General features: G+C 41.0%; 1 protein-coding gene across 2 annotated transcripts in view; it reads right to left on the minus strand.

Moving 5' to 3' along the window:
* Positions 1–24,584, minus strand: part of LOC122794052 (mitogen-activated protein kinase kinase kinase kinase 5-like) — a 1,947,254-nt gene that overhangs the window by 493,627 nt on the left and 1,429,043 nt on the right. For both annotated transcript variants that reach the window (XM_044062187.1, XM_044062182.1), the window contains exons 13-14: positions 13,881–13,959; positions 8,780–8,832 (exon numbers count right to left, since the gene is read on the minus strand). In XM_044062187.1, the coding sequence (XP_043918122.1) occupies positions 8,780–8,832; positions 13,881–13,959 (132 nt within the window). The remainder of the gene's footprint in view (positions 1–8,779; positions 8,833–13,880; positions 13,960–24,584) is intronic.

The raw sequence follows: 24,584 nt of genomic DNA on the forward strand, positions 1-24,584 counted from the left end.
CCAGGTTCCTAACATAACTAAAGAAAGCCTTGTAATTATCCTTAGTGTCCTGTGCAATTTTTCTCTCGAAGCTGGCCTTAGACGATTTTATGAGTGCCCGTAGTTTTTTGCTAATACTGATCAGAGATGCCTTCCCTTTTTGGGATTTTGCTCTATCATGTAGTAGCTTCCTCCTGCTATTGTATAGTTTGTTTATGGCTGAGGTCCACCAGACAGGACGTCTACCTTTGGAGGATTGGGTCTTGGTTTTATTTGGGATTGCATGATCCATGCATTCCTGAAGGTGTTCATAGAATGCGTTTATAAAGGATTCTGCGGTCTGGGCCATATTATTCACAGTCCCGGGGGCTTTGAAGGATTCCACCTCGGTTTTGAGGAGTGTGAAATTTGCTTTAGAGAAGTTTTTCACTGTGGTTTTCTGGGCAGGGGGTGGGGTCGGGATGTGAATATCCAGTGAGATTAGTTTATGGTCTGATCTTACCAGTGAGGGATACACTTCTGGTCTGTAGCATAGAGTTCCCATGTTGGTGATGATCAGGTCCAGTATGTTTTCCCCTCTTGTGGGAGTGGTAACAAGTTGTTCCATAGCATTTGAGTTTATAAATTCTAGGAACCTTTGGGCTAGGGTGTTGGAGCTAGAGTAATGCTCCCAGTCTATGTTTGGGTAGTTGAAGTCACCCAATATAATGGTGTTTGGAGAGACCTTCATATTTTCCAGTGTTCTCAGGAAGGCCGAGTGGGGTTCCTGAGTTTGGGAGGGTGGTCTGTAGCAGGCTATAAACTGGAAGGTAGTTTTACCCACTGTTAGTTGCACATGGATAGTCTCTGATGCTTCATGCTGTGCCACCAACCTGGAGGTGTGGGTATCTTTGACGAATATTGATACTCCCCCTCTTTTTGTGGTTCGGTCCAAGTTTTGGGGCCGAAAAGCATGGTATGAGGTGTAACCTGATAGTGCTGGGGTGCTCTCGGGAGCCTTGAACCATGTTTCTGTTACTGCACAGATATCGATGTTCTCCATGCTAAGGAGAGTTTCGAGTGCGTGCATCTTGAGGTTTAGACTTCTGGCGATGAGTAGCATTACTCTTAGTTTCTTATCCCTTGTGATACCTATGGAGGTGGGTTTGTCTTTTGAGCCTTGCCTAAAAAAGGCACTATGGGGGTAGCAAGAGCCTTTGCCAATATCCGAAAGCCCAGGGGTGACAGATGCAAGCCGTCCCTAGCGAAGCATCATGGCTTGTCGAGCATGCCATCCCAGGCTGACAGGCATTGGATCCTCTTTGAATGACACCAATACTTAAGCCAGTTGTTGAAATTGATCATCTTGTCTTCATATTGTGGCATCATTCTTGGTGAGGGTAAGATGCTACTCAAAGTCAGGGTCATACCAGCCTGGGCTACATGCTCAGAGAGCTCCTCTATGTCTCTTTTCATGTAGTCCAGGGAGGTATGTCTCAGGTCATTCACACCAGCATGGACAATGACTGAGTCATATTTGTACTTGCCTTGGAGTGACCTGAGTGCCTGTGTTATGTGGCGGATCCTAACGCCCGACAGGCAGCTCACCGTGACCTTCTCCTTGTTCAGCCTGGTGAGCAGGACGTCAGTGTGCCTGATGATAGAGTCACCTACTTGATCGCAAATCCTCATTTCTCACTACTTTTGGCACTCTGTTTGGCAGATACAGGTTTCTAAGGTTGCCATTTGGAATAAATTCTGCAAGTGAAGTCTTTCAGCATGCAATGGAATAAATTTTTCAAGGTTATCCTTGTGCCATAATAGTGGACAATCTATTGCTTGGAGGCAATGGCAAAGCAGAGCATGACAGAAACCTCAAGAAAGTTCTAATCAGAGCATGTGAAGTAAATTTGAAGCTAAATGTTTTGAAGTGCAAATTCAGACTTCCAGAAGTGACCTACGTGACCTGACCCTACCAAACAAATAGCAATTCTAGAGATGTCAGCACCGGACAATGTGCAAAGTTTACAGCGTTTTCTGGGCATGGTCATGTTGAAACATCATTTCTCAGTTCATGATAGTCCACATAAACTTTATTCTGACAATGGTACTCAGTTTACTAGTCAGTTGTTTCAGAAAGTTGCGAGAGAATGGGACTTTGTACATGTCACTAGTAGTCCTGAATATCCACATTCCAATGGTCTAGCAGAACGAGTTGTACAGACTGCAAAGTAATTACTTGAGAAGTCAAAGTGTGACAATACCGATGTATTCTTGAATTTACTTAATCTCAGAAACATTTCTCGTGATGATATTCTTGGCTCACCTGTTGAAAGACTACTTTCCAGACAAACTAGAATTACGCTACCTATTTCATCCATTTGTTGAAGCCTAATTCCAAGACCAATAAAACCATCAAGGTTCAGTTGTTTAAGAAGTGTAATATCCAGAAATCTAGTTACAACAGATTGAGCAGATTACTTCTTTCTTTGAGGGAAGGAGAGATGGTACAAATCCAGACAATGAAATGTTTTGATCGAAAAGGACAGATTACAGGCATCTGTGCCAAACCAAGATTCTATCTGGTAATCTCCAAGGGTGTGGAGTATAGGATGAATCGCAGACATCATGTTCTTGTACCAGAACCATCATTATTGCAATCACAACATTGTATCTGTGATGCAAACTCTAAATCAAAGAATGAGTCAGACATTGTTTCCAAACCATAATGTGTTCAAAAAATTCCACAGGTCAACCATTTTGCAGAAACTGTTCCAGTTGCTAAATCTAATTCCCAATTTTATGTCACACAACATGGACGAGTTACTAAGCCTAGTGTGAAATACACAGCAACGTGGACTTGATTGTATATATATATATATATATATATATATATATATATATATATATATATATGTATTTATACTTAGTATTGTACAATGCATGTCTATCGATTATCTGTGATTTCTGCATGCTAGTCTCATGACAAATTGCATGATCTATTTTTCAAAGTGAGATGCTGTAGATCAGAGTGTAATGTGTGTGTGCTATAACTTTCAGAAGCATGCAAGGCTGTGTGTGCACGTATAAATTCCAGACACGTACAATCTCTAGTGCCATTCTATAGAAGCAGCCAGTAAGTGAGCATGTATGATCACAGTAGTTAGTTAGTATGCAAGTTACTTAAGTCATAGTCAATAAGCCTTTACAGTGATGTATTTGTATAGAATAAAGCTGCTTAAACAGAAACCACAAAGCCTCATTTATTCGTGTACCAATATGAAAGTGACACCTTCTAACCTATACAGCTATTGTCAATAAAACTAGAGGTAATTGCAAACTAGTCCCTTCATTACTTCTAAACTTGTCTAATGCCTTTTGACACAGTTTGTCACAATAAACTTCTACTTGCCTCATTAGGTCTCTCTCAGCCCACCCTTCTGTGGTTCAAAAGCTACCTGTCCAATAGGTATCAGTCAGTAAAATGGCACTCTATACTCTCTCCTTACCTCCCAGTCACCAGCAGTGTACCACAAGGCTATATCCTCCTCGGTCCCCTCCGCTAACATTTTCACCAACTCCATCTATACTTCCATTAAACAGGCCACCCTTATACAATATACATATGATTCCGCTCTCATTTGCACATCTGACAACATGGTATACCTCCAAAAAATACTCAGGAAGCTTTAACAGCCACCAAAACATGGCTTTGTAACCCATAACTCATGTTCAACTCAAAAAAAGACTACCCCCCCCCTCCAAGTCCCTCTCTCATGAAAAAAAAAAGACAAAATTGAATGTCCTCTCTTGAAAATACAGCCACTGAAGTCACTTCTCATAGCACACTATTAGGGGTGATAGCGGATGATAACCTTACATTCGACTTGCATAATAAAAACTTATCAAAAACTAGGGATACTTTACAGAGCCAAAAACTTTCTCACTGAGGAAATTAAAACTACATTTGCCACTACTTATCTCCTCCCCACTCTCTTTTATGGTGCTCCCATCCTTACTAACCTCCAGGCTTCACAAAAATTAAAACTTGAAAAATGCTATAACAAAGTTGCTAAATTTGCAGCATGTACCCCTTTCAGAATCCACCATTGTATAGCATGGAAAAGCCTTAATTGGTTAAAACTGCCACATCACCTAACATACACACAACCTCTTACCACCTACAAAATTATCCAGCATCCATCTGCCTGTTCAGCACTAAAAAAACATTCTACACAACTATTTTCCAAGCCGGTCTGAAAACAAACCTAACTTATTTGCTACACATTTTCTGTACTCGTACAAAGTTGCTAAGGCCTGGAACTCCTTACAAGTGTCTATTAGGTCTATACCCACCCTCACATCTTTCAGAACCACTCTGAAAGACTTCCTGGCTAAAAACTGGCTCTGTTCTTGCTCAAAACCATGAAAACTATATCCCTAAACGTGAGCAAGTACCTTTTCATTCCTTATGCCTCCTTACTCTCCCTTCTTCACCTAATTCTCTTCCTTGACTTCCTCTCTCCCTATACCATACACCTGTTTTTCCCTCACCTCATATTGTAATTCCTATTTGTATTAGACTAACTTGCCTTTAATTTCTCTATAGACTGTCTAAAATTTCTCTAAATATGATTGTCATATACCTTGTATCAATTTTTAAAATTTTTTTTTATATTATGTCTAATTTGTTATAATTATTTAAACTGCAGATGTTTTTGTTTTATTTTCGAAGATTGTAAAATTATTGGTCTTAAAATGTTCTGTAATAATTTGGAGCTTTTCTTCCCGGGCCTCCAATGAAATTGGGCTTCTACCCAGTCAGACTTTCCCAATAGTCAAATGTCAATCAATCATTCAAACAATAAATAAATAAGCTGCAAATGTTAAGCCAGTTTAAACAAAACCTGTATTTAGAAAGGCTGACAGATTTTCCTTTCCTCATAAAAGAAAATGACAGGAAGTGGAATTTTATTACTTGTAAAAACTGTGAGTGCATGAAGAATTTATATTTTTATTTATCATAGGATCTTTTGATTTACAAGGCTATTTCTGCCTTGCTGGTACTTGCCCTTAGGCCTTGACAGTACCCATCCTTAGGCCTTGATGGTACCCCTCCTTAAGCCTTAATGGTACTCATCCTTAAACTTTGACTGTGCCCACCCTTAGGCTTTCCTACAGCTGGTTGAGATGAAATTAATTGACTTTTATTTTCCCATAGAAAAAAACTCAATAGTCAGAACACCAACAAGTGTTATCCATAGGAAATCATTGCTGGCTCAGTTTCTTAGTGTGCACTGGCAATGATTCTCTTCTTTACAGAGATGTTTCCCTTTATTAAGTTGGTGTGACTGTACAATTGGTATGTATAAGTTCTAAAGATGTGAGGGCTTCACTCCACACTGGGGTGGTGCAGACGGGCTTGCCCCCCTGCAAAGAATTTATAAGTTGATTTTATTTTGTCCTTCTGTTTTTCTGGCATTACTTTTCTCCATTTCGGATGGTTGGGGTTGTGCCTTTTGATATTTCATTGTAGAGCCCATACTGGGATGAATTTATAGACACACATGCAGTAATCCAGCATCCTTTCTAAAAACAGACTGTGTCACACTACTTATCATGGACAGGGATGCTGTTCCAGAGAAGCGGTATCTGCTGTGTGACAAATCTGTCCTTCTTAGCCGTATTTATTTGTTGGAGTAGATTTAGATCTCTGGCTCTAGTGTTAGCTGTATTGTTTGATTTACTGAGGTATCAAAGTTCTTGGACTACTAGATCCCTTAAAATCCTATAAGCAAGACACAGACGTCTCCCCTAAGGGGTCTATATGAAACTAAGTATAGGGAAAAAGCCTCCAATCTTTCTTTGTATTGCAATCTTTGAATCTCATGATCTTTTGTATTTACAAACCTCTGGAGTCTTTCTAATTGCTTGATATGCTTAGTAAGGTGCATCCCAAAGGGGGTGTTGTAATTAAAGAAGAGTACAAGGAGTTCAGGACATCTTTTGATCTGGAAAAAATATATTTTGCTATAAGCTATACAAGGTAAAAGGGTTTCCTAACTACTGTTGCAATGTGATGGTCAAATGTAAGGGAGGTAGCTACCCTTGTGTCCAGGTCTCTCATGACCTTTTCATTTTGAAGTGGTGTGTTAGTGTTACCTATACTGTAAGCAGGCATTAGGGTATGCTTACCAAATGCTGCATTTTTCATCATTGAACTTGACCCCATTGACAAGTGGGAGTTCAGGCTGAAGTGCAAGCATGGGGGACTTAATGACGACTACCCTCTAAAATGATTCATGAACTTTATTATCCAAATATTCTTGTTTGATAATTAAAGATCTGAGAAGTAGTTGCTAAATGGCAGAGGTCCCAGCACAGATCCCTGAGGAATTCCTCATGATCTCAGAGGTCTCTGACTGTGTGAGTCCTGTCTCTAAGGTATTGGCTATCTACCTAACCACATATGGGGCAATTTGAAGCTCTTCCAAATTGAGCATTATATTTGTATATGGTATGGTATGTAGTGCCTTGGAAAGGTCTAGCAGCAGTCTTGTTAGCCTACAGTCTGAGCAACCCTTTCAAAGAAGTTCACAAAATTCATTAGACAGGATCTACCCCTGACAAATACAAACTACCGGAGGTCGAGTTGGATATGATTTTGGATATCATAGTTAGTTAGGTCAGTTATGATATGTTCCGTGGCTTGTTTTATTTATTAGCATTTTTTTTACCAGGATTGTCCTTATGAGTGCAAGTTGTCCATTTTCAGTGGAGGCCCGAGGAGAAAAGCTTCAAGTATAATACATGTAAGAAAGGTAAAAAAGGCATACAAGCAAAATTAGAATGACTTAAAGAAAATATTAAGCAGAATGAATGCAAATAGGACACACACACAGTAGAATATAAACAAAGTTTTATAAAAGAAAACTGTACATACCAACAGATTAAAATTGTAGGCCATAAATAAAATGTAATGCATGAGTACAGCAATGATTCCAAACAAAGCAAGTGGAAGGGAAGAAAAGAGAAAGTAATTTACTTTTATAATGTGAGGTTTGAAAAAAAATATTTAAGTAAAGTCTTGGTGGAAGTGTGCAGGAGTATGAATGTGAAAAGACTAGTCTAAGAGGAAACACCATGGAAACGGGTAGGGGTGTCAGAACCAAAAGTAGTTGAATCATGCATGGAGTGTGGTAGAGGCTGAAATAGTTGCTCCCTGCCCCCTTTTCAGCTCAATAAACATGAATGTGCGCTGAGTGCTCATCCTTACATTTTACATAAGGTGTGAACATCAAACTGCACCCTAAAACAATCGGCAGCCTTCTGATTGGGGTGCTAGGTATAGTTAAGAATTCTCTTTTTCTTCATTTCACGCACACTGCTGATGCAGGGAACATACAGCAGCAGCTATATTTTAAACTTTTCCCGATTTTAGTGCATGTCTCTGAGTTTGGCTTATATGAGGGTATTTTTTTTATCAGCATTTGTTTTTTCTGGAACTTGTTTTAGGGCTGCAGACTGCAGGCACTAAAATAATACAAACTTCACCTACCAGTGGTACCAGGTATTTATAACTGTATTTTATACATTTGTGCAGTATTGGCACTGAATAATGTATACTGATATTGCATTTACGACAGGGCTGAAGAACTTAGTGTGAAGTGAATATGTGGTGTTTTTGTGTGTTTATGTAACTTTTAATTAACAGTGTAATACTGTTTTTTTTTCTTTTTGCTTCTTAACTTTGAGCTGAGGAGTCACCAGTGTGAGGATCTGCAGAGCCATGCCTCTGCATGCAACACTTACTAAACTGTGATAGCTATTTCCATAAGCAGTTCAGTTCTACTAGTTGGTGGCTTCTCAGCCCAGCCCTCCAAAATCACAATGGAGTAAGTGCTAGAATGACAGAAGTATGAAAACGTCAGTCTGTTAAAAATGATGTTAGAATAGTGATGGCAGTTTAATAAGCTGAATTAAACTCAAGCACACTAAGGGAGTTGATTCAGACTTTGGAAAGCAGGACAAAAAGACAAGGACAGTCTGGCCTTCATGACAATATTCATTGTTTTCTGTCTAAGTCACTAGGTAACACTGGACACCCATTGGCCCACAGAGTAATGCAAAGTAGTCTACTAGGCTTTAAGGGACCATCATCATACAGTGTTACACAAAAAGGTACAGAGCAGGGGCAAGATAAAGGGAAGAAATATAGAGTACCGTCTCCAATTGTAATGGACATCACGTGCTCAGTACAACAAATATAACATTGTTGGTGCCACTGTATTCTGTTAGCTTGTAAGCTATGTAATCCAGTTTCTGGACACATACACAGATATCTATCAATCTATCTATAGACATACCCGCACATACCTATGCATAAATAAAACGTATTTAAATGAGTAAAAAAGTTAGTGTCACAAACATTAGAGCTAAATACTGTTATGTACTCAAACTTTGCCTGTATCATATCTCATATATCCCACATACTGTATGGCAATATCCCACATTGTATAAGCCCCATATTCTGCAATCTCCATGTGTTATATCCTTCACTATTCCTGTACCATATATGACATTATTTCTGTACCATATCCAACATTCAGAAATTATACTATGATACGTGCCTTATAAATTGCACAGGCATGCAAGTACTAAGGAGCTCAACATAATGGGATATTCAGACACTTAAATACTGTGTGTAGGGCAATGAAATAAATCACGACCAAGACAATGAGATTCTTAGATTGCCACATTGCATCTTTTACAATCCTTATTTTAAGGAAAATCTGGAATTACTATGGAAAATGAACTGTACCAGATTGTAGTATGTGCCTGAGTTATTCTTCGTAGTCTGCTGGACCTGTTGCACTGAAAGGAAAAAGAAAATAGCGAATAGTTAAAACTCTGCTGCTGCAGTCACTTACTTAGTAAAGCAATATGACAAGATGTAGAAGCCAGGTACTACACAAGACCTGAAATTTTAGCTTCAAATGATATTTATTTTTACTTGCCAAACTAGTATCCCCAAATTTATTGTTGTTTTTGCCTTGCAACTTTACCAGCAGTTTTAAGAAACCACATTTTCATTTAATAGAAATGTTTTATTTTCATTTTTTTATGTAGGAAAACTTCTAGACAATCAACAAGTTGCGTGGTTGTGTAATTTGAATTAAAGTGACCATCTTTTTAACCCACTGTTATAGATTTCCTACACATTCCTTTCATAATGATTACAACAGCTTAGGAAGCAAAGGCCAAAATGAATTTATATGGTTTCCACCATAAAGGATTCACTATAGAGTATGACCTACTGATGATGCAGACAGTAGTTATATAAATATGTTGCACACTGGACAGTGCTTGCAAGACTGCAACCTATAATATAGTAGCTATAAATATTTACAATTAAAATATTGTCTTCACTGCTCTCTCTCTCTCTCTCTAAAAGGAGGGTGGTTCAAATACATAAATACACTTTCTCACCTCCACTGACCTCCCCCCAGTTATTTGCAGTATTCTTCTTAGTCAAACAAATAACTATTATAATCAAGCATTTTCTCACAGTCAGAAAATAGTTTAAGAGATTCCAATAGCAGATGAATAATTCCTGATCTATCTTGTCCCAAAATTTTAATAACAAGGGGGTGAGTGTATGGCCAATTTGTACTTTTGCTGAGGAAACCAGTGTGTCTGTTTCATATATGCACCTCACCCTTAAAGCAAATCTTACGGTGCGTTACCTTTTCTGAATGTGAGAACATCCTCCTGTCATTTTTGTGTTTACATCCATACATCTTCATATTGTGACCTCCTTGTATCCATCAGTGGTTTCATGGGAACTCCCACTGATATTAAGCTAACACAGATACAGCACTTACCTGGCCTAATGCATACTCCCTGGATTTGTGCAATGTCTTGTAATAAAAAACAAAAAATACTGGGGAGGGAAGGACAAAGAGTGAAGGAGACAGACTTAAATAAATGGAACATAATGCACTTGCCCTTCCTGCGATCCTGATCTTACCACAGAGGAGGGAGTATCTCTGCATTTCTGATACTTAGTGCTATGATGTTCATACTGTAGGTTCCCAGCAGGGATGGGATGACTTACAGCTACTTGCTCGATTATCCAAGCTCATAATATGACTACTGAAAGATTACAGCTTGTGTTATAAGACATATGTCACACTGCCTGTGATAATTCCTTTCCTGATGTACAGTAAGCTTGGAAGGAGTAAGTAATTAAAGGGGTGTTGGTGAGGCTAAGTGTCCCACATGTGAAGGGAGAGTGATTTTGTTTCAGTGTTTCTTTAATTTATTAGATCATGAGTTCAGGTACATGTGTTTAGAGTAGATATGCTTGAATTTGTCACAGAGATGTAATGGAACCGGTAAGGATACCCACTGCAAACTGGTCTGAGAGGAGCAGACAGATGAACTGTGTTCCACAATGTCCTCCATTATGGTTCTATTGTATATTCAGAAACTTCACCCACATCAATGACACTTGGATCAATCTCTACAGACAGACCCTGGGGTGGTGTTCACCTGTGGTCATCTGGTGGCTGGATGACCCACATAGCCCATATGGGCTCTGATTTAGCTAATTGAGCTCTGTTGTCATGGGGACTTGACACCTACAAGGCAAACCGAGGGGGCCAGGTGTGATGCCAAGACAGCAGGCAAGATAGTGGTAGTTTGAGATGGACTTTACACTGGCAGCAGGGAATCTTGTGACATGAAATGTGAGGGAATATGTCAGAGCTTGTATAACAGCTTATAAAGTACCAGTTAGATTTAGTTAATTTTACCAATTAACACAGCATTTGTTCTGGAAACAAACTTCTTGTGAGGGCTAATCTCTGTCCTTCTCTGAAGTTTTCCCCAGGAGAAGCCTCATATATGGATGGAGATGCTCCAAAGTCCCTATCTCTGTACAATAATTTATGGTTTGTTCCAGTTAAAAAAAGATGGTCAGCTCAATGTAACTATGAGGTACAGATAGGAAAATAATTCCTGTTGTTTGCTGATATTCATGGAACTTGGTTTACTTACAGACCACAAGTGTGGTGCTCACTGTGTGTGTGTGTGTGTGTGTGTGTGTGTGTGTGTGTGTGTGTGTGTGTGTGCGTGTGTAAGCATGTAATGAGATTTTCCTGAGAATGCCTAGCCAATGCTTCAGAGCATGATGAGTAAAGCTTCAAGCTCCAAAAGAGCTTCCAAAACCTGGGGTGGGGCTATGGAGTCTGAACGGTCCCTGTTCAGCACTTCAGTAATTCAGTTAGTGATAAACAACTGTGACAAAATGGTTGTGAGTGCCTGTCATGGTGGTAACCTTAGGACACTCTGGAGGAAACCAGAGGTAAGGGACACTATCAGGGTAAAGAAAGAGGCCTTTAACACCTTCCATGCAATGCTAGCAGAAGGGTCTCTGGAATGTACTTACAGGTACCAAAAACAAGAAAAGCTGCAGTTGCAAAAGGAAAGACCAAACTGTGGAAGGAGTTTGCATTTACTTTTAGATGGCGTCAAAGAGGTTCTGGCAAACTGTCCAGGGACTCAGACAGGGAGTCATGATGCTAATCAAGCTGTTCTCAGCTAAGGTGGAGAAGTGCTGACCATGACTGTGGACACTGTTGAGTAATGGAAGGAGCATCATGAGGGCCTCCTGCATCCTGTCTGTCTTCTCCTCCTCCGAAGTTGCAGTGCCAAAAGCAGACATTGGGACCAGATCCATTCTGTTAGAAGTGATTAAACATTTCTGTCATAGCAAGGGTACATGACAGAATGAAATCTGTCTGGAAATACTGAAGGTACTAGACGTTACTGGGATGTTGTGGTTAGCATGCCTTTTCATTTTTGAGTGGAAGGTTAGGACAGTACCTCTGGGCTGACAAACTGGAGTAGTGGTCCTAATCTTTAAAAAGGATGGAAGGAGAGTGTTTCCAAAATACAGATGTATTATACTCCTTGAACTTCCTGGGAAAGCATGTGATAAGGTGATGGAAAAGAGACTCATCCAATCAGGAGGGGAAATGTGGAATTTGTCCTAGCTGTGGAACAATGGATTGGTATCTTGTCTTTCCATAAATATTGTAAGAGTCATATGAGTTTGCAAGAACTGGCTACACGTGCTTCATGGACTTGGAGAAGAGCTATGAACCTGCACCTCAAAATGCCTTGTGAGTAGTTTTATAACAGTAGGGGGATGAGGGCCTCTGCTGTGTGCCACAATCCCAGTATTTATGGAGAATCTCAACATTAAGCTGAACACATACAAGGTATGTTTAGGACTATTCCAAGGTAGTGCCTTGTCACCCTTCCTATTTGTGATTTTCACAGAGAGAAGAGACAGCCAATGTTTGGATAACATCCACATTGGGGATATGATGGTTGCATATCTGTTGTTTACAGATGATGTCACTCTCTTACTTTTAATTGACTGTGACTTCCGTCATGCACTGTAGTGATTCCCTATTGAGCATGAAGCAGTTGGGATAAAAAAATCAGCATTTCAGATAAGAGGTAATGATTTTGTCACAGAAATGAGTGGATCATTGTGTGCAGGTGAGGGGAGACCGATACCACAATGGGAAGAGTTTAAGTAGTTTGGCCCCTTGTTCACAAGTGAGGGTAGAGGGGACTGGTATGGGATGAGTACAGTGATAACAGCTGGGCAGGTATTGTAATGGACTGTGGTAGTGAAGCTATCAATTTACCACTTAGTCTATGTCTCTATCCTCACCAATAGTCCACAGCATTGGGTAGTTACGGAAAAGATGAGCTCATAGATAAAAAGTGGCAGAAATGATATTACTTTGCAGGATAGCTAGGTTTATGGTGTTTGATAGAATGTGTGGGGTGGGGTAAGGGGGTTCAGTAATCTGGGAGGATCATGGAGTTTAGCCACTACTCCTTCACATTGGGAGGAAACAGCTGAGGTGATTTGGACATGTTGTAAGAATCCCCCTCTTGGTGGCTTCCACATACGTTGTACAAGGCATGGTCTACAGAGAGGTAATATGCAGCATATCTAGGACATGTCTGATGGATTATAGCTCTCAGCTTGCCTGGGAGTAAGTAGGGATCCCAAAGGATTAGCCATGGTCTGTTGCTAAGGATATACAGACTGGTATGCCCTGAATGGCTTGCTACTACCATGACCATCACCAGGGCAAGGGGTTCAGAAAATGAATGAATAAATGAATGAATATATTAAAAATGGGGTCTATATTACATCGTCGAACCCACAGGAGTCCGAACATTGTAATATCGAACCCAAATGTCCGAAATATGAAAATAGCAAAGCCACGGCACACCGATTTATTTCCCAGGGAAAAAAATGGTGGGCTGTTTTTTGGGGCTTTGCTATTTCCTCCACTATGGTGCAATCTCGGAGTTGGTATATTTAAGTAGTGGGGTGTGGGGGGCACAGTAACTCACACTGGGGGGTGTGGAGGGTGAAGCCCCCCACTTTAATTTAAGTTTAAAGTGTAAATGTTTTTTTTTTGTAACGGAACACCGAATTTTTCCCCCCTGGGAAAAAAATCGCTGTTCTGTTTTTTCGTAATCATTGGTTTTCGAGCTTCACGGTTCGATAATACAAGGTTCGAACTTCTGTGAGTTCGATGATGTAATATAGACCCTTAAAAATGCACTTGTTAATAACTTGTCCTATTAAAATAAAAATAGGTCAGTGGTATGCAATTAACATGCCTATGTTCCTGTGTCAGTCACTGGTATTTATGATGGAGACAAAAGAAAATGCCAGCAATATTTTACATCCCATACATCGTCATTATAATGAGACGAGATGAAAACAGTTTATAAACAGGAGCTAATGGTAATATTCTGTAAAAAAGGTTTTAGGAAAGTCAGTTTCAGAATACTTCTGTTAATAGTAGTAAACAACTTACATTTTATATCTGAATCTGATCTTTCTGCTATGGCATGTCGATTTGTGGAGTGTATCCTTCGAGGAATGGTTGGCGGTGCCTATCAAAACACAAACAATAATTTAAGATATAACACATTACAGAAGCTTAGTCTGGCTAGGAGTGATTACAGGTGATTATAGTACCATGCAGCATGCATCTGGCTAAAAAAACACTAATAATTCTAGGAGTATAATGAGGCCCAGAGTCATGGAGAAAACTTTTTGTGATCTGTGGAGCTTAATGAACCTGACATTTCCCCTTAAAATGCTTCCTGTGTTACACTGACATTATTTTTATATATATATATATATATATATATATATATATAATACACACACAAACACACACACACTAAACTAAATTTTATGTTTTCTGTTTAGACAGTTTGCTGGTTAAACCGCATTTATTTTAAACAAGTTTTTTTGTTGTTGTTGAATTTACCTCTATATTTGTGCTTAGCAGTATATAGGCATGAATTCAGAAGTTGGTAGTGTCACACAACTCATTGCTAGTACTCCGAGCAGATTTAGTTGGGTCACAGAAGAAAGTATCACTCCCTGTTTCCACATATCCATATCCGTATCCACACCTAGATTTTCCTTCTCTCTCCACATATATTAATACTACACAGGTCCATGTCATTTGACTGACTCTTCATTTCACTGAAACTCAAATAGCCAAACCCATTAAATTGAAAATGAATTTAACTGAAAACGCATTTCATAGAAAAGTGTAGAAGTGTATAGAAAGTATGTGATGGTGTCATATCTTACCACAGGAGTTAGGGAAGTGAGCCTAGCAGAGTATATGTGGACTGCAATCATCAACATTATGCTGTATAACCAAATCTGTATATGACGTCTGTGCTCTTCAGCTCTGATTCACCAGGTGTGGTATTTTTTTTTTCTGCAGTTGTGTGACCATGGAGTTGGTATAAATAAGTAAGGGTGTGTGGGGTAGGGGTGCAAGGGGCTCCCCCAGCAGAAACATATTTTTATGATATATTTCGTGTGGAGAAGGTTTTTATTAAATTAGTTTTCAGTGAAATAAATTTTCAATGAAATGGGTATATACATATATATTTATGTGTAATTTATTGCATCATAGTTTCCACTCTAAATTTTAGCAATATTATTTACAGCCAAGTCAGATCTTACTCTTTACAGAATACATGCTGGAATCACAGTTGTGTTAAACGTAGATAAGTTAGTCATGAGAAGAGAGCATCTGAGATACTGATAGCTGGATTTCATAGTATTTCAAAACAGCTTTGACATACGCTTCAAACGTGCAAAAAAGTTATTTTATCTTATTTTATCTTGTTGGCAGGGAAAGTCCGACTGGGCAGAACCCATTTTCAGCAGAGGCCCAGGTAGAAATTCTCTATTTCATAATATTGCTACAATTTAACAGAGCATTAGAATCTTACATAGAATCTTACATAGGATCATAAGAAGTTACTAGGCTAATGGTATGGCTGGGAAGCAGACACTAAGAAAGTCAGCACCTGTTGCCCCTGCCAAGAGGGACACAGGTGGAACCTCCAGGAAGAATTTTCGGTAACCCATCCAATAGTCCAGATTGAGCCTGAATAGGGTCAGTGAGGGTCTCTGCTCAACATGTATTGGAAGCTTGTTCCAAAGGTGGAACAACATCTGGGAGACAAATCTATTTCTCCAGCAGGATCTGTTGATGCCGCATACCAGGTTAACATCCTTAAAGCAAGTGTTCCATGTGCTATTAGACTTGTAAATGTGCAGAATTTCCATTAAAGCAGGATCAGAGACTGCCTTATATGCCAGCCACAGGTTGCCCCTGAGCAGTCTGTATGACACAGAGTAAAGTGACAGTGATATCAGTCTGTCCACATATGACAGATGTTGGTGTGCCAGAATTTTCTTTGTAAGGAACCTCTCTGGTCTTTCCAATTGCTGCACGCATTTGGAAAGGTACATACCAGTGGGAGCGTTGTATTCTATTACAGGCCTGATAAGGAAAAGTACAGGGGGGTTACAACCTCTTTTTTCCTGGAGGCAATGCCTTTACTTATGAGATGAGCAATATAAAATGCCCTTCTTACCGCTGTGGAGATATGGCAATCAAAAGTAAGGCTGCAGTCAACCTGTGTGCCCAGATCATTTTCTTGCATTCAGTTTAAGACCGTGACTTTGGCACCAATCATTAGTCTGTGTAAGCCCCTCTTGCAGGATGTTGGTATAGTTTGGGGTCTTGATGACTGCTCCCAGTTTGCAGTCATCAGCAAATCTGGTCAGCCACAGACCTTTCATTTTTGCCTGGACTTTGGAAAAGTAGATTCCGAACAATGGGAGTCCCAGGACCGAACCCTGTGGGACACAGCTGGTTACGGATCTGCTAGAGGAGGTGGAGTCCTCTATTTTAATTGTATGATTTCTATCAGTGAGCCAGTTCGCCACCCACCCACCTGACAATATATGGGTTGAAACTCAACTGGGTGAGTTTACCGATGATGCCTGAGTGGGGATTGTGTTGAAGGGCTTGGCCAAGTGTAGGTAAGCCATGTGCACAGTTTTGCCCTCATCTAGGGCTTTGATGACTGTCTCAAAGAAGTCCACCAAGTTCAACAGATATGATCTCCCCAAACTGGGAGTCAAGTGTTTGAAGATTTCCTATATCTTTATTGATAAGGTCCACGATGATTTACTCCATAGCCTTGCAGATAAGCTGGTTAAACTAATGGGTCTATAGTTGGTGTGGGTCAGTGGATCCACCCCCTTTCTACAAAGGGATGACGGTAGATGTTTTCCATTTCTCGGGGATGAAGCCAGTGCTTAGGCTGTAATTGAAAAGAGTACCCAGTTGTGTTGCTAACTCCTGGTTTAACCTATGTAAAACACAGCCTGGGATGTTGTCTGGTCCCAAAGAGGCTAAGTTTTTGGTCTTGGAGAGGGCCAAAAAGACCTGCTCCTTACAGATGCCAGGTGGTGGACAGGTGGTAGGAATGCTCAGGCTTATATATTGCGGGGATGGGGAAGTGAAATTTTCACTGAACCTGTCAGACAGCAGGTTTGCTATATCCACAGGTTCTGTATATGTAGTAAAATTGACTACAGGTTCAGTGCAAATTTGGGACTTTCCATTGAGGTTATGAATGTAACTAAAGAATGCCTTATGGTTATCCTTAGCTTGGTAAGTTAATTTGGATTTAAGTGCCTTTTGAGGCTTCACAAGGAGTCTTATTTGCTTGTTTAAGTTGGCGAAGAAGTGTTTACAGTTATGAGACCTTTCCTTCCCAAACTTGACCATCAGTCCCAAACTAGAAGTAAAGCTCTCTCCATCCAAGATTGTGCTAGACAGTCAAGAGGAGAAGGTTAACACCTGCATTACACCTCAAGCAACACATAGCCATTCAAAACCCACACCATCAACACCCACACATAGCAACACTAAACCCACATATGCGGAGGCCCTTAACATTAACCTGCCCAAGCAACAAGGACCTCTGAAGCTGAAATGCAAACAAACACCAGTCACAACCAAAGTGACACATAGCTCACAACACCAGTGTGCCACCCAACAACAGCCCCTAAGGCAAGACAACGTACCCAGCACTTTAGTCATAGGTGACTTTATAGTCAGGCACACTGATCTCTCACTCACCAGGCTGAACAAGGTGAAAATTACAGTCAGCTGCATGTCGGGTGCCAGGATCAGCCACATAACGCATGCGCTCAAGTCACTCCACAACAAGTACAGATACAACACAATGCATCTGAAATTCTCAGGTGCAGCTAACACTAGGTAAGACTGCAATCCAAATTGTAGCTTGCTACAGCTCCCCCACCATGCCCCAAGATTCTCAATACACCTTTCTAAACATACTGTAAAATATTAAGATACAACGAAACACCATAATACTGGGTGATTTCAACTACCCTGCCATTAACTGGGAAATCTACTCGGGTACCAACACCTTTTCCCAATGGTTCTTGGAATTCATAAATTCCAACGCATTGGATCACTAATCCATTGTCCCACCAGGGGCTTTTATATCCTAGACCTGGTCATTACCAACATGGGAGATAGATGCTCCACACCAATGGTCACCCCCTCATTGGTCAGGTCTGACCATAAGCAAATCACCCTTGACATCCACATCCCACCCCCCCAGTAAGGAAACCTCCGTAAAAAACTACTCCAAAGCCAACTTCATGCTACTCAAGTCAGAAGTGACAAACTTCATGACACCCATGCAGACGGGAGCTGAAAGTTCAACTGCTGAATCCTACACTAAGGCACTGTACAAGCACATCCACTCGTGCATGAATAGTGCCATCCCAAATAAAACCAAGACACTCTCCTCCAAAAAAAAGGAAGCCACTCTGGTGGTCCCCTGCCATAAACAAACTATACAACAGAAGGAAGAAACAGTTGCAGAAAAGAGGAAAATCCCAGAATGCAAAAAACTCCCTTCCCAGCCTCAGTAAGAAACTGAGATCCCTCATAAAATCCTCCAAAGTTAGTTAAGAAAATAAAATTGTCAAAGATTCCAAAGATGACCACAAGGCATTCTACAGTTAGGTCAAGAATCTAAATGGCAATGCTCAGATCTGCTCTGAGCTACAACAGAATGACATTAAATATACTGATCCCAAGGATATTGCGAATATCCTGGCTGATCAGTTTAGTGCCAACTTCACCCTCCTCTCATCCCCTAAAGGGCCCATCTCAGTACCAAAAGATTACCAAATTCCGGTAATCACGGCCACACAGGTAGAAACCGCACTCTCCAAAGCTAAGAATACAGCATCCATGGGACCAGATGACATCCCAGGCTGTGTACTACATGAACTACAAAATGAACTGGCACCTCACCTAAGTGTCATGTTTAATCATAGCCTCACCTCAGGCTTTCTGCCCACTGAGTGGTGCACAGCTACAGTTATCCCACTCCACAAGGGGGGATCCACCTTGAATCCCAGGAATTACCATCCCACCAGTCTGACAAGCCTGATCTGCAAGGACATGGAACGCATTATCATGGAACTTATAAACAAAGACAGTGGCAACCTTCAAACACTGGACCCCACCCAGTTTGGGTTCATGAAGGGGCAATCTTGTCTCCTGAATCTGATTGACTTTTTTGAATCAGTCTCCAGAGCTGTGGATGAGGGTAAAGCGGTCCACACAGCCTATCTGGACCTTGCCAAGGCCTTCTACACCATCTCCCACTCTGGAATCATAGATAAACTTACTAAGCTGGTCATAAATCCCTACGTCACTCGATGGGTTGCCAACTGGCTTACTGACAGAACCCACACTGTAAAAGTAGCAGACTCCAAATCCAGGTCCAGACAAGTGACAAGTGGAATACCTCAGGATTCAGTCCTGGGACCGCTCTTGTTTGGCATCTACTTCTCTGAAGTACAGGCCAACACTAAGAGACTCTGGCTAACAAAGTTCGCAGATGACTGAATCCCCAAATGATGTGGCTATTCTACAAAAGGGCCTTACATAAACAGATGCTTAGTGTGAGAGCCATGGGCTCAAGCTTAATGCCAAGAAATGTATAGTTATCCTCTTTGGGAAAAACCATGTACCCATAAATTACCACATAGGTGGCAGTACACTAAACACCGAAAGTGTGATGAGAGACTTAGGGACACAGGTGGACAGTGGTCTCACTTTCCATAACCACATCGCCACAACAGTCAGGAAATCCTTCTATGTGGCACACCTCATCACTAAGGGCTTTTCATCCAGAAAAAAGAAGGTCATTGTCCCACTGTACTCATCCATCATTAGACCCATTATAAAGTACACTGCACCGTTTGGTATGTACCTCACAAGACATCTGCAACAGCTGGAAAGGCTGCAGAAATACCTCACTAAAAGAATTACAGGACTAAAGCAGATGCCATATGCTGACCTTCTAAAACAACAACAGCTATACTCTGTGGCATATCGTCTACTCAGAGGTGATCTCTGCATAACATACAAGGCATGTCAAACCCTGAGCTGTTGGACATGCTCCACTTAAAGAAATCCCAATCCCTCAGAGCCACACGCTCCAGGGATCTAAACCTTGCCATCACAATGAACAAAACATGCTGGAGGGATAGGTTCCTGACCCAGAGACTCCCCATAGTCTGGAATAGACTGCCCATACATGTCAAGCAGGGCATCTCCTTGGCCATCTTTAAAAGGAACCTTGAAGATTGGATGAGAAATAGGAAATTCACCCCGGGGATCATGTCAGTCACCCTGCTAGACAGGGGTCCAGGGAAGTAAACCTATCAGCTTCTTTCTCCTAATATATAGCCTGCTAATGGTAGATGTTCACCGGGCAGGTTTGATCTTCCTTGAGGATATTACTTTGGTCCTGTCAGGTATGGCAGAGTCAATACAACTGTACAGACGTTTCTATAAAGCACTGGCATATATCCCTGTGTAGGTGTCCATTTCAACTGTGAGGGGAGGAGTTTTGACGTTATTTTGCTGTTAGTGGTTGTAATTGGCCTTGGAAATTTTTTTTATTTTTTGCTAGTAAAAGTGTGTGTGTGTGGGGGGGGTCTGATGGTATAGTTACTTCTAACGAGACAGACTTGTGGTCAGACCTCACCTGGGAGGGCAGTACATGTTGGTGAGTATCAGATCTAGGATATTTGAGCCCCTTGTGGGGGTATCAACCAGCTGATCCAGAGCATTGGAGTTAATGAAATCCAGAAACCTTTGGGCAGGTGAGTTAGAACAGGTATACTTTACCCAGTCAATGGAAGAGTAATTAAAGTCACCTAAAACCAGGGTGTTCGGTTGTATCTTGATTGACTCAAGTAGATCCAAGTAGGCTGAGTGGATGTTCTGATTCATGGAGGGAGTCCTACAGCTGGCAACAACTTAAATAGAGGTCTTACCAACAGTTACTTGCACCTGAAGTAATTCAAGAGAATTGTGCTGTTTAACCGATCTAGAGGTGTTTTTATTTTTAATGAATAATGATAGACTACCTCCTTTAGTTCTCACACCTTCAGTTTGTGGTCTGAACGTGTGGAAGGAAATGTAACCTGGTATGGCTGGGGCACTCTCTGCTGCCTTAAACCAGGTCTCTGTGACTGCATAAATGTCAACATCTTCCAAGGTAAGGGCTGCTTCTAATGAGTGCAGTTTTAGGTTTAGACTCCTAGCGTTTAGCAGCATAACCGTGAGGTTGTTTTTAGAGGGTATTTTTATGTTGGTGATTTTGTACTTGTGACATTGCCTAAAAAGGCACTATGGGGGTGGCAAGAGCCTTAGCTAGTAACCAAAAACCCAGGGGTGACAGATGAAGATCATCTCTGGCAAAGCATCAAGGTCTATCGACCATATCATCCCAGGATGACAGACACTGGATCCCCTTTGCATGACACCAGAAACTTAGCCAATTGTTGAAGTCTATCATTTTTTTGTTTCTATTGTGGCATCATCCTGGGTGAAGGTAATATGCTGCTTAAACCTAGGGACATACCTGTCTGTGACACATAATCAGAGAGCTCAGTCATGTTTCTCTTCATATAGTCTAGGGAGGTACATCTCAAGTCATTCACACCAACATGGACTATGACGGAGTCATAACAGTACATGCTGTTGAGAGTCCTGAGTGCATGTGTGATGTAGTGGATCCTGGCACCTGACAGACCCCTAACCATAACCTTTTCCTTATCCCACCTGGTGAGAGGGATGTCTGTGTGTCTCACAACAGAGTCACCTATGACTAAGATGTTTGGTTTTGTGTTTTGCCTTATGGGCTTCACTGATGAGACACTGGTGTATGTGGGATGTTATGTGTACTATGTTCTACATGAGATGTATAACTTACAGTGTGCTTATGTTTGAGAGGTCTCTGGCATTTAGGTAGGCTACTGGTAAGGGCCTCTGCATATGTGGGTTTATGTGTAGCTAATTTGGCTGGAGTAGGAGGTGTGGTGTGAGTGCTGACAACCTGCTTAGTGCCAGATGTTCTTACTAGTGAGCAAGGGAGCCTGGATTCTAAGTTTTTAATTTAGGTGCATCTCTCACATACTGAATTTGTGTGATCTAGAAGAAGTGGGTTGTCAGTGTACATTAGGCAATTTCTACATTGCCCCAGGATGCCCATGTCAACTAGGCTGGCTGGAGAAACTGTGGGAAATTGTCCGTCCATAATGCTAGAAAGACTTTAATGTGAACAGAAACGGAGAAGACTGGGGGGACCAGGTAGAATTAAGCAACAGGAGAAGAGGTACAAAGGGCTAGCGGGTAAGAGCTGTGATAGTACCCCAGGAGCTTAGCTGGGTGTATTACCTGCTAGTGAGGCACACTCATGAGAACTCACTGATGGAGCATGGCTAAGTACTAAATGAAAATTTGTAAGCAGAAAAGTTTGGTGATGGCGCACTTTGTGCAAACATGGGCTTTATACAGTAAATGAAATCAAATGGAAATAGAAACAGTTGACCAATAAAAAACTTTACTTATATCAAATGAGCTCCAACTGCATGCTCCTGTCACTATGATGCAGGGGAACCCTTCCAAAAAAGGATAGCCTGCTTTTAGTGCTCAAAGTTACCCAAACAGACTAGATTCATCAGGTCTGAGTCTAGTCTATGCTACAGTAATTTAAAGTGCCCAAAAATAAATACAGCAGCTCGAGATAGGCAGTAGAAAAAAAGCAATACAGTTCAAAGTGCAGTACAATCCAGCACAATGTTGAAATCTGCTTAAGGTTTGTGGTAGATGCTTCGGATGAATCATTTTTTAAATTTCAGCAGCGCAGCAGCAGGTCACCAAACTCTATGGAGCTTTGTTTGAACAATTCTGATGGAGTGTAAAGTTCATACAGAGTTATAAAATAAAAAAAAAAAAACATTGTTAAACTGGAAGGAAAATTTTGTGCTGTGGGATTTTGTGCAGTCAAGTTAGTAAAGGGTTCTGTAGGGACTGTAGAGAAATAAAAAAAGGTACAACATGTTGCAGAAAAAGTGTAGGAGAAGAAAATATAAGTTAAAGTGTAAGAAGATAATATTAAGATGTTAGTGGAAGGCAGGCTGTGTTACTAGTCTTATAGTCAATTTAGGGAATAGGGGAATGGGATAGTGAGACAGCTTACAGAAAGAAAAGAGAGTGAAGTAATATTTAGGAGAAGAGTGAAAACGTGCATTTTTGGATTGGAGTTAAGTAGAATGGAGATAACAGGTAAGAAGATAGAGCTTGTGTTAATGTCTCAACCCAATGATGACCAAGATAAGAATTCATTAAGGGATCGTTGAGGTCTATTTTATAGCTTGGTGGTCTGTCAGTCATTTTAATTTGAAACATTGCATCTGTAACACCTGCTGCATGGTAGTAGAGTAGCACTGGACCCAAAAATTAAAACTTGTACTAGCACTTTCCATTCAAATGTGTGCAGGAGCATCAAGTAGCCATACCTGGACCAATCCTATTTAATGTTTTTCTTAATGATATGTATATCACAGTACCCCTTTCAAGTGTTGTTTAAATGTTAAATAAAATGCAGCTTTCAATGAACCAGCTAGGAAGGAAGGGAAGCTTGTTGTTGTTGTCGCCAAGGCTTTCAACACCATCCCCAATTTTGGAATTAAAGCTAAACTCACTGAACTAGGTATAAATCCCTATGTCACAAGATGAGTTGCCAACTGGCTCACTGACAGAACCCACACTGTAAAGGTTGCAAACTCCAAATCTGACCTCAAGGCAGTGACAAATGGAGTGCCACAGGGTTCCGTCCTGGGACCTCTTCTGTTTGGTATCTACTTCTCTGAAGTACAGGCTTACACAGAAGGCCTCTGGCTGATGAAGTTTGCAGATGACTGCAAACTAGGAGCCATAGTCAAGTCCCCAAATGATGTGGACATCCTACAGAAGGGCCTCACTGAGACAGATGCTTGGTGTCAGAGCCATGGCCTCAAGCTCAATGCCAAAAAGTGCAGTGTCATCCCCTTTGGTAGAAACTTTGTACCCATGAACTACCACATAGGCAGCAATCTATTTAACACCAAATGTGTGATAAGAGACCTTGGGACTCAGGTGGACAGTAGTCTCTCCTTTGATAGTCACATCGCCACATTAGTCAGGAAGTCCTTCTATGTGGCACACCTCATCATAAAAGGGTTCTCATCCAGGAAAAAAGAGGTCATTGTTCCCCTCTACTCGTCACTCATTAGACCCATTATAGAGTACAACGTCCCTTTTGGAATGTACCTCACAAGACATCTGCAGCAGCTGGAAAGGCCACAGAAGTACCTCACAAAGAGGATTACTGGCCTCAAACAAATGCCCTACACTGACCGCCTCAAAAAACTATAGCTTTACTCCGTAGCATATCGCCTACTCCGAGGTGATCTCTGCCTAACATATAAAGTTATGTCAGACCCAGAGCTGTTGGAAATGCTACACCTAAAGAAATCCCAATCCCTCCAAGCTACATGCTCTAGGGACCTAAACCTTGTCACCACAATAAACAGGACATGCTGGGGGGGATAGATTCCTGTCCCAGAGACTTCCTATACTCTGGAACAGGCTACCCATCTATGTCAAGCAAAGTTCTTCATTAGCACTCTTCAAGAAAAATCTTGATGAGTGGATGGGAAATAGGAAATACACCCCGGGGATCACTTCTGTGTCTCTGCTGGACAGTGGCACAAGAAAATAATGTTTTTGGGTGGCATA

This window comes from Protopterus annectens, chromosome 1.part0 (genome assembly GCF_019279795.1).
Source record: "Protopterus annectens isolate FY-2018-M chromosome 1.part0, PAN1.0, whole genome shotgun sequence".
NCBI classification, from domain to species: Eukaryota; Metazoa; Chordata; order Ceratodontiformes; family Protopteridae; genus Protopterus; species Protopterus annectens.